The 18,159-nt window shown below is 42.7% G+C and overlaps 1 protein-coding gene across 1 annotated transcript in view; it reads right to left on the bottom strand.

The window, feature by feature from the left end:
• Window positions 1-18,159, bottom strand: part of ift80 (intraflagellar transport 80 homolog (Chlamydomonas)) — a 40,676-nt gene that overhangs the window by 16,830 nt on the left and 5,687 nt on the right. Inside the window, exons 6-8 of the mRNA XM_083913714.1 lie at window positions 17,830-17,939; window positions 15,267-15,356; window positions 15,039-15,176 (exon numbers count right to left, since the gene is read on the bottom strand). Of these exons, the coding sequence (XP_083769840.1) occupies window positions 15,039-15,176; window positions 15,267-15,356; window positions 17,830-17,939 (338 nt within the window). The remainder of the gene's footprint in view (window positions 1-15,038; window positions 15,177-15,266; window positions 15,357-17,829; window positions 17,940-18,159) is intronic.

The following is an 18,159-nucleotide window of genomic DNA, read 5'->3' as shown; positions in this document are numbered from 1 at the left end:
TGAAAAAGAGAGAGGGGAGCAGGGAAAATACTAGAAACATAGTCAGAGGAGAAAATGAAAGTGTGTATCTGTGCCATCAGTTTACCCCTTCCCCCCTCTATATATGAGAAATACCTGAAACAGTGCTCTGGTCTTCATGGCCTCGACTGATGGTAGTGGGGGTGGGTGGGTGTGGAGCTCGGGCCAGGGAAAGGGTTAATGACACATGTCTGGTCTAATGGCTCCCAGTGGAGCTATCTGCTGATTCAGCCCCATTACTTCACAAGCATTAAATATGTCTGCCCTGACCGCTCTCTGCTCACCCCCCCAGCCCTAATGCAAGTCAACAACATGCTAATCAGAAGCGGGGCATGAGATTTCCAGACTTTCTATGCTTTTCTAGCCCTTCATCTGACACTCCTGTCACACTGAAGCAAGCATCTAGGAAGAACTTGTACGAGCGATTAGTTCTAATGGGTCAACCTCAGTCTGTGACCTTGATAAAAAATAATGTATACAGCTGCAACACTACGGGGCCTTGGTATACAAAAACGCACACAATGTACATATAGCACATTAATAACAGTATAGAGTACATATAGTAGTATTTATATGTACTAAATATTGTCAGTAGGGCAGCACGGTGGTCTGGTGGTTAGCACTGTCGCCTCACAGCAAGAGGGTTCTTGGTGCGCATCTTCTGTGTGGAGTTTGCTTGTTTCTCCGGGTTCAAAACCCGGAATATTTTGTGAATGTAAACGTAGTCTCTGTGTCATTCACTTTAAATGACATGTGACAAACCAACAGTGTGATATGAATGGTCAAAAGTTAGTTAAACATGTTTAACCTCCAAGACCAAATGTATGCTACAGAGATGCTGCATGACCCTTCTTTACCAACAATTAAAGCTACATATATCTGGTAAAATGTTCGAACTTTTTTAGGTTTAGTCAGTGTTTACATAAAATGTTTTGCTCAAAGTGGAAAAAGTTTATCTCATGACAAAAGGCCCCAGATTGTTCAAGCCTATCATTGTGTACACCTCCTACATTGGTGAAAGGAGGGCTACCTTTTCTGTTACTTTATCACTGTGCTAGTGGGCTTGTGGAAGCTAGTGGGAGCCAATCTACTCCAGGGTTAACAGTCTTACATAAATCCGAACAGATGGCAGACTCTCGCAAAGCCAGCTGGCTTCAGTTGCCTGTGTGTCTGTGTGCAGGACAGGACCTGGCAGTGCAGGTACAGAGTGTAACTCTCTTCACATAATAAACACAAGGCACATGTCTGAGGGTAATAGATACTAGACATATAGAGGCACATATCTAACCAGCCATAAACAGACGTAGGATGTGTATGTATGAAAATGTTGACACAAATCTACTCTTCAATCTACTCTCCCAGTCCCAAACCAATAATTTAAGACTGAAATATGTTTGAGTCAAACAAAGCCATTTGTTTTGAAGAGAAGGTGGTTTTGGGGGGGTTGGGAGGGTTTATTAATATCTCAGCAGATGAGGGGGCCTTATAGATGCTTGCAATGATCATTCATGGGTGATAGGGTTGGCTATTAGAAAAAAGGACCAACTGGGCCTATGTCAAGTGGCCGGTTTCACAAAGATGGACTTAGTTAGTTCTAACTACTTGTCAGACTTTAAATAGAAATCTAAATTAATCCAAATAACATGGCTTTTAGCCTACAGTTAGCCTGGGGACAGCATAGCTAACTTTTTAGGATTAAAACAGTCTAACATATATTTGTGAAACCGGCCCCAGGACTGGTCTGACCTGGGTGAGTGGGAACTGTTCTGGCTAATAATTGGCTTCTAAGATGGATTACGCAATCCAAATCACCACACCTTTTCTAGAAATGATGCTGTTACTATGAACTATACCACTTAAAAAATAATGTGTATGTTTAACTATGGAGCTACAGTTTTAAGCAACCATCTATATACTACAATGCCACAGTGTTGTGTATTTGTGTCCTATACTATGAATAGTATGGTGAAGAGTAACATGCACACATGCATAGATGAATCATTTTTCATGGAAGATTTCTCATGTAAATTATCAAGATGCTTGGGAAATTATCAAAGATGTTTGGGAGGACAACGTGGCACATCTAATGACTGATAACTGTGCTTTATAATAAAGCTTAACCACCTGTATCACATTACATCAAAGTGAATGAGGCCATAAAAAAGCTGCTTTCAAATGTTCCACAACTCCTCGCCAGGCTTAAAGATTCTGTGTGTAACATTTTACATGTATTAATCATTTTTTATTGCCAATGGGCAAACGGGTTGATTCGCAACTTAAAATGTGAGACCTTCACTGACTTTCTCGGTTGTCTACAGCCTGTGGACTGAATTCTATGGAAAGGTTTCATAATTTTCGGGGACACTCAAGGATGTGATGTTTTGCGTACAGAGTCTTTTGCATCTCTTCAGCTCTCCTACAATCAACAGTGATAGCTAAATGGAGTCTGCTAACACCGACAAATAAACCGGCAGAGACGACACGCTGTTATTCCGTTACATTCTACATTCTGCAGTGACTGTCTGGAGATGGACCTAAGTTTGGCAGGTGTCCTGTGTAGAAGTCAGAAACACTGACATGTGAAATATATTGTAAATTTCTAGCTAGCTGATGTAATAAAATACTGCCTTGAGTGGATAATGTCAGCTAATTCATTCAGACTCCCAGGGCTCATCTGGCTGGCTCGACTCTCTCAAATTACCTTATGAGCTAACGTTACAAAGCAAGCAACGCCAGATCCATGCATTGTAGCCAAGTTACAGCTAGCTGGCTAATTTAAGCTTGCTTGCTAATTTTAGCTCACCGAAACCTAAGCTGGCTGTGGCTCGGAGGTGCAGCATGAATCTGCCGTTGATTGCTTTGTGTTGCTGGCTGATAGAGTGATTTGCAAACAGCAAGATAACTTCATTGTAAATATGATGTAATTAAGTTTACAGCATCATACAACATGATGGTCAATTTTGTTCAGTCTCAATTTTTTCCCGTACTTGCTCGCGGCTATGGATGTGTGCGAGCAGGTGGACGTGATCAACAGGATGCTGACTGCAGTTCACAAATGTCCACCGGTGTTGCTAATAACAAGGGTTTTCTGATAGTTACACATAGTACCTCATCATGGACTTAAAAAAATATATTTTTTCAGCTCACTACGACCTTTAAGGAGGACCATCTATTCATATTTTGGGCACAAGCCTTTGTTGCACTGCCTTAGTTCACCTTAAAGCTGAAGGTTGTTACATTCTATAAAAAATGTTTTTTTCCCCCCCCATATTTGTTGAAACATCACTATATCCCGTGAGCACAATGAGACAGACGATCTGTGAAATAGTGATGTATCTTTACCTCTAAGAGACAACCAATCAGAGTGGAGGAATCTCTGACACAGCACCAATAACTGCTCATGAACTCTGATCAAACTGTAAAATTAGGCGGGGCTGTTGGAAGTTGGGAAAATTAGAAGTTGGGAAGGGGCCTTGACCCAACAATATAGTATATTGTTATTATTATTGTACTATTTGATCATGTTTGTGGGATTCTTTTTTCAGGACCACTGACAGAGGCACATTTTAAATAAAATCATTCCTCAACTTCAACAACAATGTCCTGCAAGATACAGTTCACTTCTGTCTACCAATCAGGTCTTTATTTCTCAAAAGATTGTCCTCACAGCGTAGTTTATCACACAGGAAATATGTGCATATAAGCAAGTGCGCGTAACAAATAATGTTTAAATCACAGTGCAAGATAAGCTGTGATTGAGATATTTTGTATGTATTATAGAGTTATGGTCTGCAACAGAACACAATTTAAATTACCATCTGTTCAAGTACCCAATATATACTAAGTGAACTTACCAGCACTTAGTGCTTTCTTTGCTTGCTGCACAATATACCATTTGCATTCCTTGACTCTGCAATAACCCACAACAACTATAGCTATCATATAAGCCTGGTTTCTAAATATAGGCCAGTGAGAGGAGCTCCGCAAATCTCTGTATTGAAATACCCTTTTGGCTCGGCTGAAGAGATACAGAGGCTGGGCCAGGGATGATTGTAGAATGGCACAAGTTGGAGCTTTGTCAGCACAAGGAGAAAAGGGGAGTGGAGTGGAGTGGGGGTGAGTGAGTGGGAAGCAAGACAAACTAGAAGATAGATAGACACACAGAGAGAGAGAGAGAGAGAGAGAGAGAGAGAGAGAGAGAGAGAGAGAGAGAGAGAGAGAGAGAGAGAGAGAGAGAGAGAGAGAGAGAGAGAGAGAGAGAGAGAGAGAGAGAGAGAGAGAGAGAGAGAGAGAGAGAGAGAGAGAGAGAGAGAGAGAGAGAGTGTAATGATCTACACATGGTTTCATGCTGGAGCCTCAACATAGTAACCATAGACACATGCTGGGGCCTCCTGGGACTCATCAGCAGGACACAGCTGTGAGCTGGACAGCAGAATTCTATTAGCACCAACTATGCACACATGCGCTTATATTTTGACTTATTTATTTTGCACATATTTGACTGTGTTTGGGCATGCTACAAATGGCACAACACATAAGATCTTTTACCCTCAATACACCTCACTACACCCCTGATGGAAGGTTTAGAATATACTGGATCACTTTGTTCATCTAATGGCCTACACACAGGTTGAAAGGTATGATCAATTTAACCAATCAGCTGAGACAACTTTTTTATGGGAAACCCTACAATCACAAAAAGTATATCTTGTAAGACACTGACGAGCACATCTCAATTCTTCAAGGGGTCATGTTATACCTAGCAGCTAGTCTAAATTTAATTCGTACACCTTGGCTAGTCTTCTCTACTGTGAAAATCACCAACACCAGTTTCAACTAACTTAAACAAACACAGGTATCTATAAAGTAATAAAAATACATTAAGTAAAGTGCATACATGTACATGGTGACAAGCCTATTACTTCTCAGTGGAGGCAAACATATATCACAAATTATACCAAATGAAGCAGCCAAAGCCAGTCAATAAAATGGTCAACGTCAAAGCGTAGCGCCATTCTGATCCGTGTGGAATCCAGCAGAAGGGGGGAGGTACCCTAGGTTGCAGCCAAAATCAAACCCTTTCAAATCATCCTTTTCTGGACCTTGGTCCATTGCCTCCAGTCCAGCCTTGGTCCTCATAACAACCCTTAATGAACTCTGGGTTGGCAGTAAAGCTTGAAGTGATACCCCAGTTACACACATGCTCTGCTTATTTCTGTGCACGATCGGAGCCCTTTATTTGCACCCTCATTCCATGTTTCATTTTATCTCTCTTTCCTCTCTTTCTGCTTCGGTCTCTCTGTGAGTGTGACATGTTTGTCTAGCTAGTGGAGGTAGGGATTTAGTGCTGCTAAAAAATGATGACTCTGCCAGAGGGGCTGGCAGGGCACTTTCTCACTGTCATATGCTTACTACAGCCATGGGTGGGGGGGCTACTTTCTCAAGAAAAGTGAGGAGAGAGAGAGAGAGAGAGAGAGAGAGAGGAGAGAGAGAGAGAGAGAGAGAGAGAGAGAGAGAGAGAGAGAGAGAGAGAGAGAGAGAGAGAGAGAGAGAGAATTGAGGAAAAGAGAAACCACCATCTTTTATGGAGACCAATCCTCCAAGCCTCACTGCCTAGGCCAACTTTACAGGATATATTGGACAGTTCCACACTACCCCGCCCCCCATCCCTCCAACTGCTCTCTTTTTTCAGTTCTTTTTCATGTTCCCCTCCTTCTTAGTTTCCAACAAGGCAAGCCTTTAGCCGAACTCTAGAGAGGTGTAAAAGTATTACCATGTCAACAAGTTCCTTTTACTCTAACCCACTTTAAGCACACGCAAAAAAAAATTGAGGTCAATCATCTGCAAGAAGGACCTTAGTATATACTGTTCGCACAGTGTGCGAGAATAAGATCAGCAACACTGAAACCCAAAGCCTGTCGGCACAAAGGAGAAAATACAATTCAAATCCTCACATTCTGGAAGGGAAACTAATGAGCTCCTTGGGATGATACATTAAAGTCTACATGTGAGTATCTGCATCTTACAGTCATATTCTGTACATGTGAGTATCTGCATCTTACAGTCATATTCTGTTCACACTCTAAACTAGGCTTCAACGGGCCTGGAAACCTCATCAAAATGCATTAAAAGGAATCAGTAAAATTATTCCTATGAAAACTAGAGGGAAAGCGGTGGAGAAAGAGAGCTCTGAAAGGTGAGATAGACCCCAATTGCCCTTTTCAGAACTTGTGGTCTCTTTCTACCAGTTCACAGTGTACAGAGGGAGCAGGCTTACAACAGCGAGAGAGCAGAAGGGAAGAGTGCAGGGAGCATATAGCATGCAAAAGCCCAGATTTGAGAGGGGAGGGAGGGAGGGCTAGAGAGAGAGAGAGAGAGAGAGAGAGAGAAGCCCTGCCCAGTTGCCTGGGGAGAAAACTGCTCTGCTGCTGACTCAGGACTCTCTTTGTTTGACAATGCTCCCTCGCCCTTGCTCTCTCTGACACACTCAAACTTGTCTTTTTTTTTCAAACACTCAGTCACCATCTTCTCTCATGTGCACATGCTCTTTCTTTGTCAGATTGGTGCCAATAATTTCACTTTGACTTACTCATCATCATCTCTGCCCCCCATCCTCTATTGGTGTATATAACTGTCTCTGCTACTTCTGCTGCCTTTGGCTTATTCTGCTGCACATTTTACTCTGTCTGAACTATACTGTGCTAAACATCTCCTTCTCATGTGATGAAAACAGATAAAGACTTGCAGTCTAATAAATCGACAGTGGTTTCTTTTGCCTTTTCATGCTTCACTAAAAGTGGTTCACGATCAGGACCAGAGCTCTGGGCCGTTTTATTCTCTTCCAGCAGCGGCAATTTCCAGATGTTGGCCGGCCAGTGGTTGGCAGCAAACTGCCAGCACAGGCTTAGGTATATGCTCCCTTATGATAGTGGGGGGAAACTGTTAGAGACTCATTGAGAGGACAGGGGAGCCTGAAGTCTGGTAACTAGGGAGAAGGTGGCATGTAATAGAGTACAGTAGTGTATGGCTAAGAAAATAATTAAATAAAAGACCATAAGAAGACTGGTAGACTAACAGATAGTCAAGAGTGATAGACTCTTTATGAAAAAGTAATGGTTGGCAGCTATAAGGATGGCAGACAAAGATCCTATTGAGAATGAGGCTGCACATTAAGAGGGAAGGGACCAGAAAAAAAAACAGAGGGAACGAGAGAAGAGAAATGGTGATTCCAGCTGGACATGGACCCATTCCCAGAGTGGCAATGCTGAGCAAGGCTCACAAAGACCCTGAGGGGTCCCCCTCGGACTCAACCAGAAAAAAAGGGGAGGTAAAGAGGGCCTCGGAAAAGGCAGGAGGAAAGGGAGCCAAGAGGGGGAGCACTGATAAGCACAAGGTAGTCCAACACACCCTGACACAGGGAGGAGGGAGGCATGTGCAGCATAAAAGGGGGAAAGATAAAGAGGGATTTATACTTTACAAAGGAAAGCATGTTTGCATCTCATAGACAAAGAGGGAGGAAAAAGATTTCCCACTTAAATCCATACAGAATAGCTGTGAGGCCAACTAACACAAAGCACTCAGGATAGATTGTATGAAATAACAGGCAGTATCCGCAAGTAGATACCAGTGGTTTCACACTTTTACAAACACTACTCTTGAAAACAATGCTGCCATTATGAGCTATAACTTTGATACATGATTTATGACTACTCGTCTCCCAAAACGGTGTGAGGGTGACAGCTGTTATCACATTGTGGAAGGAAAAAAGCATGCATGGACACCCCGAGGAAAGGAGACATTTTAGTGACACGAGTCATGACGTTTTAAAAAAATAGAACTCAGCTTGAGGCTAATGTTAAAACCTTCTGATAACTCTCACTAGTTTGCCTGTTGCCAGTAGAGTGCCTATAGAAAGTCATCATACCCTTTTGAAATAGTCACTTTTTTTGTTTTACAGCCTGAAATGATAATACTTAAAAAAATAAATATTTTTCCAGCTTGATTTACACATTTTGCCACACAGTACTCAAGTGGTTTAATAAAAAATTGAAATCTAGAAGAGCAAGGTTGGAAAAGTGATGAGATACACACTAAGTTATACAAACCAAGTTAATTAGCCTCCACCTGACATCAATTGTGGTGGCTTTGATTCCTTTAGAATAAAATCAGCTGTTACTTGAGGATTCCACTCCTAGTAGTGCATGGTAACACAAATAATTCACCGTGGTTGGAAAGATGCTTTCAAAAGATCTCTGGGATAAAGTTGTGGATAGGCACAAGTTAGGAAAAGGATATACAACGATTTCAAAGGCTTTAACTATCCATCTGAGTACCGGTACACTTTCCAGAAGTGGAAGGCATATGGCACCACCTTGCCTAGATCGGGCTGCCCCTGCGGAAAAGATTGATCAGGGAAGCTACCAAGAGGCCCATGGTGACCTTAAAGGAGTCACAAGTCTTAATGGCAGACGTTGGTCGATCTGTGCATGTGACAACAATTTCACAAGTTCTACATGTATGGCAGGGTGGCAAGAAAGAAAAGAAAATGTCACACTGAGTATCGTTTACAGTATGAAAAAAACATATTGAAGATTCTGTTGCCATGTGGCAAAAGGTTATATAGTCAGGAGAGACCAAAATTGAACTTCTTGGGCTGAACTGATCATCTTTACATGTTCTTGCTTACACAGGTTAACACATGTTACTGTGATAGAATTAGCTAAATTATATACTATTCATTACTCAGCTCAACAATTGTAGCCCTGTGAACTTATCTGTCAGAGTTGCGGGTTATTAGCCCTCCAAAGGCTGCAACAAGCTGTTTCTTCAGGGAGGAATCAATAAGTTTGACTGACGGACGCCCCAATCCTCAGTCATCATCAGTGTGATACCACCTTCATCAACACATTGGTAAGATCGATTAAGTTAATATTATGCTAGCATAGTTAGCTGATATTTATACTGTGTCAGTAAAGAGAGTGTCTGCGCTCCCCCTTACTGTATGTATCACTTCTTACCGTTACAGCAGAGTGTTTTTGCTCAAGCTAACTTAGCTCTACTTTATCACCATTAGTTGCGCTAACAAGAGCGTTTCTGCTTGGTGTTATTGTCAAGTTCTGACAATGTACTCTGAAGAGAACATCCCCACACCCCTCTCACTGTAGAATTATACACTGTCTCACGTCCTTTTCTCATAATTGGCAGAGTGCTCTCTCTCAGGCTAACTTGTTGGGATGCTAGCAAGATTGCATGCTGGGTGTTAGCTATTTATTGACAGCTATTGTGCTAGTGTAGAGAGTGCCTTCGCTCCTATCTATCTATCTAGAATGTTTTCCAAAGAAAGAAGAAAGGATGCATGAGATATAGTTACATGCCTTGCGCAGTGAGAGCTGTCACAGCCAATGCCTGCTAGTGCTTTCTTCAGGCGCACTCCAGTCCCCGCCACCTTCACTGTTCCTCCCTCTGATGAATATCTGAGGGAGATGCATGCATGCTGGCAGTCATGCTGGATGCAGCAAAATTTGGCCATGACCACATGCCAGCTATAGAGCCTACTATTGCACTACAAGTGTTCGAGTGGACTGTCTAAGCTAATCATACCAGGCAACAGGTCTTTACAGAGATAGGTGGCCCAGGACATGGCTCGTCTTCTCTCTCACATAGCGTAGCTAGGTGTCAGGGTGATCTTGGAGAAGGCCCCTCTTACACCATAACCTTCATTGGTGTGGCTCTGGACACTGTCACTAAGAGGGCCTGTCACTTGTTTCAGCGCATGGACGATATCCTCCACCTTCTTCCCATTTTCTGAAGGGGCACATCCTTGCCCTACTACCAGTCTCTTTGCCTTTGGGCAAAACTGCTGCCTCAGCTGTCGTTCCCTTGGTCTTGCTGTCACTGCACCCCTGCAGAGAAGGCGGAACAGCTTCCTCTTGGACGCCAAGTGGCACAGACACATGAGGCTCAGGGCGTCATAGTAGTGCCTTCCTACTCTATTGCCATGGAGGAAGAGGTCGTACCTTACCTAGATGTGCCCATGGCTTCTGTTCCATTGCGCTGAAAAACTGTCGCAATAGATGCCTGCCTCTCAGGATGGAGAGCAGTGTGGCAGAACAGGACAGTTCGGGGGCAGCGACCTGCTCAGGACTGTATGGCGCATATCAATGTGCTAGAACTACGGACTGTGCACATAGTGCTCAAGCACTTTCTGTCATACCTGAGAGACAAGCATATGCTTGTCCAGTTAGGCAACACCTCAGCCGTCTTCCATATAAATCATCAGAAGAGCACCAAATCTGCATGGCCGCGAGTGTCCCAGGCTCTTTGAGGCTTGATCAGCCTACAGGCGATGTATTTACCGGGAGAACAGAATCAGGATGTGAACTTCGTCTTATGTCACAAGCCCGACCAGGTGCTGAATGATTACATAAAGGCTCTCAAAAAGACAGTCTAAGAGGTTTTGCCCGCCGCCTAAGCGTATGAACACATAAATGATCACAACTTTTGTTTTTGAATTTTGATTTTAATTTCGACATGACATCTCAACCTATATGCGACAGAAGATATTTTATTTTAAGCACTGCCTCTGGCGGTCATCCAGGATTCATAGAACCCTAGTAACTTTCGTAACTGTGGGTCAAAGGCCAAGTTCAGATCGACAATATCCCTGCATGAAAAAATGCAGAATGCCCACTTATTGAATGAGCGGCCCTGCTTACGTTACCTTGAGTAAAACACTACAGTTTGATCAGCTCTTGGGACAATGTCTTGCCGTATATGTATCCTGTGAGAAAAGTAGAATTTATAATTCAAGTTTCTGAAACAAGAAGAATTACATAAATAACACAATTTCTCATCTAAACCATGAAATAAAAGAAAATGAAATATTGTGCAGTAATTAGAAACACAAAACCAAGCAGCTGATACATTTATGCATGCAAGCAGGGGTGTACAGTGAAGACAGAAAAAACAAGCGCAGTGAAGAGAAGGGGGAGGAAGGGGCAGGCGGAGTGAAAGAAGCGAGAGGGTGCTCGCCTGGCACAATGAGTCCTACTTGTTAGCCTGTGACAGTGTCAGGGATCGTGACAGGGTCCAGACGCTAGACACCAGCTGCAGCGCCTCGTAAATAGACTGCTGTCTCGCAGGCACATTTGCACGGCAATGGTTGCACACACACACAGGCATGTGGGCACATGCATATACTATGGCAGGCGCACAGACAGACACTGACTTATTGTCTCTCCCAAATCTTGTAAAAGGGACAGTGAACCTCTTTGTGTCCTGTTTAAGCTCCTGTGAAGAGAAAATGCACTCCACACACAAGAACTCATAATTCAACCTAATGGCAATGGAAATAATTAAATATATATTAATAATTTAATAATGTACTCTCTAATAATAACTAAATGTTGGTGCTCTATGGAAATTAAAAAAAAAGAACAAACTTTATGTTTAGTCAATGTGTGGCCTGCTCGAACTCCAAGGCTGATCTTTCCTAGTACTTTTGCCTCAATGTAAACTTTGTGTGTGCGGGTCTGTGTGTGCGCCCACCCTCCCTCCACGGTGATAATGAGGGGGGTAACAAACTACATCTGCCCTGTGGTGCGTGGAGGGAGAAAATGTAGAGGAGAAAAAGGGAAAAGAGTGGGAGACAGTCGAGAGTTTAGGGTGAGAGGAGAGCCGAGCCGGACGGGAGGTGAAGGGGTTAAATGCACAGGACTGATCCTGCTGAGCCAGCAGCAATACGTTAAAGTGCAAGGTTTCATTGTAGCAGATACAGAATGAAACTCCTTCCCATTAGTCACGCTAGTAACTGAAAAGACTCTTCGCACTCCTTAACCCTTAGTGCACCTCAAACAAACCACAGCGACAACACAGGTAAAGCCCCTGTAATTGGGTAATGGCTTCTGTGTTTGTGTGTAAACTCAATTGCACAATGAGACTACAGTAATTATAGTAGAGTGATCAAGTGTGCATATGAACACAAATGTATATTATCTCTAACTTGATGCATGAGAGGAATGTTTGTCTTAATTCACACATAGAATTCAGATGGAGTGACCTTTGGAGAGGGGACCCCCCCCCAAAATCCTCTTCTTGAGCAAGCCTCCCACGCCACGCTACAGCACACACTGTCTCAGAGGGGCTTAGGGAGGGGAAGGCAAGCATACCCTTCCTCCACTTAGAGCAGGGTAGAACCATAATCATTGTAATTATCATCATCATCACACTCCCTTAACCAAGAAACACCACAGCAAAGCAAGTGGTGCGCTGACGAAACAATGGAACAAACCGACCATGTAAACAAACCCATAATGGGAGGACGTAAGGTGAATCGGGTCATTACAAAAAATAAAGCAGTGAGTTGTACTCGGTTCAATCTGTTAGAGTTTTAATAGCACAATCATTTTTATTTTTGTTTACACAAAGAAAATGGATACAAGCTGGCTTTATTTGAATGATTTCATCAGCCCACGGCAAGAAACTGGCAATTTTCCCAAAAACTACTGAAATCCCTTGTTAGGAAAAGTAATGGTAAAGGATAAAAACTCCCTTCAGATGTTCATTCTCTACACATTATGGCAAAAACACACACCTGACCCCCCTGGAGAAGACATATGTGTTGGCCCAGACCTCTCTCCAGTCCATTTGTTTTAGTGCTCAAAAAAAAAAAAGCCATTTGATCCTAATTAAATCAAAATGGAGCATGAAATGCCTGGTGATCAGCACACAAAAACCCAGCCCTGGCTGTTTGTTTTCATTACAATAGGTCTGAAACGGCAATACACGCACATCTCAATGAAAAGGTGTCCAAACTCAAAGAAGCCCTAAACTTCCCATGACGGCAGAGCGGGGAACTAGTTATATTGTTCCTGGCCAAACGTTCAACAATAATAAAACAACAATTGCCATTCATCATTCTCTCATTTCCCCCTCTCATTACAACTCCAGTTACCATCAGCAACAGCTAACAAGAACATGTGGCATGCAGCCTAAGGTGGATTACAGAGATGAACAATGTATAGAAAGCCTAACGCTTGTAATGGAATACACAATCAAAACCATGCTGCACTGGAAAAGCTAACAGTGTACCACAGATACTGTATGTTTCAGGGAAAAGGACTTGACTCACTGCAAAGCATAAATGTCATATTGGTAATAGGGTTGGTCGAAATGGGGATATTTATATATTCCAAAAGTCAAAAACAATATAAAAATGCCTTATATATTGTTCTCTATTTAATGTCATTTGGACGACAATTCTGATCCTTGCATGTTACTGTATGTCACTAAAGTTCTCCATTCTGCTTTGATGTATCTGTGTGTAATGCTGCTGTTACACTGCAAAAAAACTTGGGATCAATAAAGTATTTCTATTCTATTCACAGATAAGTATACAGAAATATGCTTTACCATTTTATTTATTGAATAACACCCCCCCCCCAATATGAAAGGGGAAAGTTGTATATGGGGTGGGGACTTCCAAAGACAAGCAAGACAAGCTGTTCTGACAGAGCACACTGGTCCCTTAAACCTAAATCTGCAGGATTTGATCAACCAACAAGCAGGACTTTAGAGAGGATACACCTATCACTGAGGGCGCACTCACACTGTCCTACCGTGCCCAAACAGGTTTTACGGGTAAAGCCTAGTTCTTTTGGCTAACTTGCCGTCCACGGCCCGTTTGAGAGAGGTGGGCTTTTGTTGAGCGTGATTGCACGAGAAGGAAAGCATGAGCGTGCGCTTGTGTACTAGCACGAGGCCTACGGCAGCTCTGACATCATTCTATGTGCGCCTGTTTGGACATAGAAAAAAAAAAAAAAGACGGACCATGCGCGGACATTTAACAAAAACAACACACGTTGACGTGATGCGGAGGTGGAGTGTTTACTGCAGATTTGGTCGGATGAAAATATTTAAAAACAGTTGGACAAGACGCACAAAAACTCTGGAAAGATTTGTAAACAAAGCGACGCATCACGATGACGTCATTTTATGTGCGCCTGTTCGGACATATAAAAAATAAAAAAAAGACGGACCATGCACGGACATTTAAAACAATGGTGGCAAAAGGTTCACGTCGGTGTGATGCGGAGGTGGAGTGTTTACTGCAGATTTGGTTGGATGAAAATATTCAAAAACAGTCGGACAAGACGCACAAAAACTCCAGGGTCTATGGAAAGATTTGTACCAAAGCGACGCATCGCGATGACGTCAATCAATGCGTGTGACGTGTTACGGCGTGATGACGTATGGACAGGCAAGAAGCATGCGCGAGGCCCAGGCAGTGAGAGTACAAACTGGCCTGGCCGGCGGGGGAGAGGGAAGGGGGGACAAGTACCCTAAAGCCAGAGGCACGGTACGGGCGGACAGTGTGAGTGCGCCCTGAAATGACATTTTGCAACCTTTGATAGAATGACATCCATTACCTTTTCACACAATGGCCCAGGATTACCATCGTCACTTTGACAGTCCCCGGTCATGTGTGAAAGGGGTACTGGACTGAGGACAACTAATTGCATTGTTAATGCAAGAGCACTTGAGAGAGTACTTGTACTGGTGGTGAATGGACCGCCTGGCTGGACATCCTAAGCAATATTAGTGTTTTGGATTACCTGATTATCAGATGATGTGGCACTTGACCACTTACACATCCTCCTTCTGCTAAAAGCAAAGTTTTATTCTACACAAATCAACTAACAATCAAATGAATTTTAGAGGTGCCACATATTTAAAATCTCTGCAAAATTTCAACAGTTTTATCACCAAATTAACTTTATGTCAAAGTAATGAACTGCTGCAACATCTTTCAGTTTCTCCTGCTGTTTGTTCTTTTTTTTCTATTTGTTGTTTTCAGGAGCAAGCTCCATCTCTCCAATATATATGTAACAGATTCTACAGCTGCTATTTGATGACATCCAATTGTAGTGATAGAATAAGCTTAAATTCTATGGGAAGAGTCACGAGGGGACACAACAATAAAAAAATAAGGTACTGGTGGGGAGTAAAAGGGGTTTTCTTACTCCAGTCTTGTCACAAAGCCGCAGAGTGTTGAAGGAGCCGACAGCAAACACCTCTCCATCTGGAGCCCAGGACAAAGAGGTGACTGGGTAGTCATGAGACGAGGAGGAGTAAAGCAGACGGCCAAAGCTGTCCCACACCTGTTGAGGGAGGACATGGTTTAAAAGGGGGGGAAAAAACAGTTCAACACACACACAAGATGTCTAAAAGTAAACTCAAACACTGCCCACCTTATATTTACAGTCTTCTCCACCTGACAGTATGACATCATTAACTGAATTCCAGTCCACCTTCAGAACAACCCCATCATGAGCCTTCCACTAAAGAGAGACAGAGGGGGGGGGGGGGGGGGGGGGGATATATTTGAACACAACATTATTACGCCATCAATACATTTCTTAATTTTGTTGGAGAGAAGTGGGATAGATTGCAAATAAATCCTTCCATTTTTACCAAGTCCAAATAAGAGAGAAAGATGAGCAGGATAAGCTCCAGAGAGACTGGCATTTAGTCTTTCAGATAGTTACATCTTTATGGCATGTTTCAAATCGTAATAACAAAGCCTGTTACAAGCGTAATTTCACTGTGTTCCCGTGAGCCACTGCTCTTCCTGGGGTCCACACGAGTAAACATTACATCATAATTTAAAACAAATATGCAATTAAAATCCTGGTAAAACGGAAAAAAACAAACCAAACAAAAAAAAATCAAGCAATCGACAATAACAATTAATCCACAACAATGACTACTGATGATTATTTTAACAATGAGAACAAGTGCCCCCACTTCATCTAAGTAGGTAGTAAAAACATTTGATACAGCTAAAAAAAGTATAGTTAAAACAGCATATTGTATATTATAGTGATTGGAAAAAAATATTATAGATATTATTATAGATATTATGTAGTAAATTTTGGTCAAACACCTTTCAAGATCAGTTTTACTTGTTAAATGTGTAATGTCTGATTGCATACCATTCCGTACTTTCAATCCTCTGTCTTTACCCCAAGTGAAGGAGTTATAGTACCTCGGGATCATGTTCACGAGTGAGGGGACGATGGAGCATGAGTTTGGCCGGAGAATCGGAGCAGCAGTCGCTCTACCGCACCTTTGTGACGAAAAGAGTGCTGAGCCGGAAGGCAGAGCTCTCGGTCTACCAGTCAATCTTCGTTCCTAACCTCACCTATGGTCATGAAAGCTGAGTCACGACCGAAAGAACAAGGTCGCGGGTACGTGAGGATGGCTACGTCCGTGTTCTACGTTAAGGTAGAACATGAACGGAAGGGCAATATTGAGAATTTAGTAAAAAGAAAAAACACAGATTCCATAGGGCCCTATGTAGGTCCATGCTTAAAGTAGAGTGGAGATTTGAGAAGTTTCCAAGCGAGTCACCTTACTTTATCCGTAGTTTTAAAAAAGTCTTAAAAATTCCCTGCTGCTTGGGCCCAGTGGCGGGTTAGCTTAGGGTTTGAAATACACTGGGGGGGAACCCTACCTTCATAAAGCAATGCAAATCAATGAACCTCAAGTTTGATTTACAAAGACCTGAAAAGGGGTGGAGAGACAAGTAATGTCAGGTAATTGGAGAGATCAAATAATAAGCAAAATCCACACACAAGACTTCCGGTTTGGCTGAGATGGAAGGGGACAGCTTCCTGGAGTCACCGCCGGAGCGTGACAGGGCTCACAGCACACTAGCTGAGAAACTGGGGCCCGGACAGAGACATCACCTGGCTGTACAGGTTCCAGGGGAAGGAGAAAATCATACGCGAAGCCCGCGCCAGGAGAGGCCAGCTACAATACAGAGGGTCTCCCATCACCATCTACGAGGACTACGCTACGGAGGTGGAGGAGCAGCGCCAGAAATACAGAGAGGTGATGTCGGAGCTTTACAACCGGTGTTCGCGCTGCTGTTCCCTGCGAGGCTGGTCATCACGATGAAGGACGGAGGCAGGAAAAGGCTCTCTACGGTCACCGAGGCGAAAGCCTTCATTGCATCCACCCGCACAGAGGAGCCCCGATGACCGAGGGAAAGCTGTAGACAAGCTATCCAACAACAACCTAAACTGAATTGAAGGAAAACAACAGAGCTCGCTACTCATACTCACGCAGGCGGCGCTGCATCTGAGACAGGAGCAAACCGCTAATCCAGCAACAAGCCTGCTACTTGTTAGGCAAACCTACCTCAACCTACACTCTCCAGTGTTCTCTGCTGTTCTATAATAGGTTATTGGTCTGTATACTCTGGTACATAAATGGATCCTCTTGTCTCCACAGTAAAAGGAATTTTGTTGTTGCTCTTATAATCACTCGTTTTTATTTTCTTATATTTGTTTATTCCATAAACTATGTTAAGTTTAACTCAAACAACTGTTCTGGGAAATAATACAGTACTCTACACAGTTGTGCTTATGTGTAAGACTACGTTGAGAATATGTAGCACCAAAGGAAAGGGTAAACTGGTAAAAGCATTTTAAATGTAACGTACACTTAAACTGATATTGATTTTTTTTTTTTAGGTTGGTCTTTTTTAAGGTGACTGAAGTATGTTTTGCTCAGCAGCTTCTGTGTCGGTACTCCCGTCCACTTCTCCAAAATGGCGGCTTGCTAACAGTCATCTAATGTAGGTTACACACTGACCATCAATAAGGGCCTCATAAAACCACACTTAAAAAAATATATATATATCTTAACAAAGAGTCACAGTATTTCTGAGCCATGACATACTGAATCTCAAATGATCATTAACTTAGGATTTTGACCCTTTTAAAAGAATACATAAAGTTAGTGTACCTGTATGACTTTGGCGCTGGGTTGCAAAGGCTTGATAACTAGCTGTCTTCCTGATGTGTAGAGGATTCTATCCGAGTCTGGACCCCATGCCACAGAATACACAGGAGACCCTGGAAGATGCAGAAAGAGAGGTAAACAGAAGATGAGGTTTTGTATTAATCTAGAGCCAAACACAATGAATTGGGCTTCCACACATAAGGACTTTACTGCTTGATGTATTTAAAAAAAATGTGAATTCAAATTATGTGTGAATGAATATCTACTTATCTCTTTGACAACCTAGAAATTGGTATGAACAATAGCTCTAGGATACAGCAGTGATAATGCTGC

This window comes from Echiichthys vipera (assembly GCF_963691815.1).
Source record: "Echiichthys vipera genome assembly, chromosome: 5".
Lineage (NCBI taxonomy): Eukaryota > Metazoa > Chordata > Actinopteri > Perciformes > Trachinidae > Echiichthys > Echiichthys vipera.
Note: the sequence above shows the minus strand (reverse complement) of the source record. Positions and strands in the feature narration are given on the sequence as shown.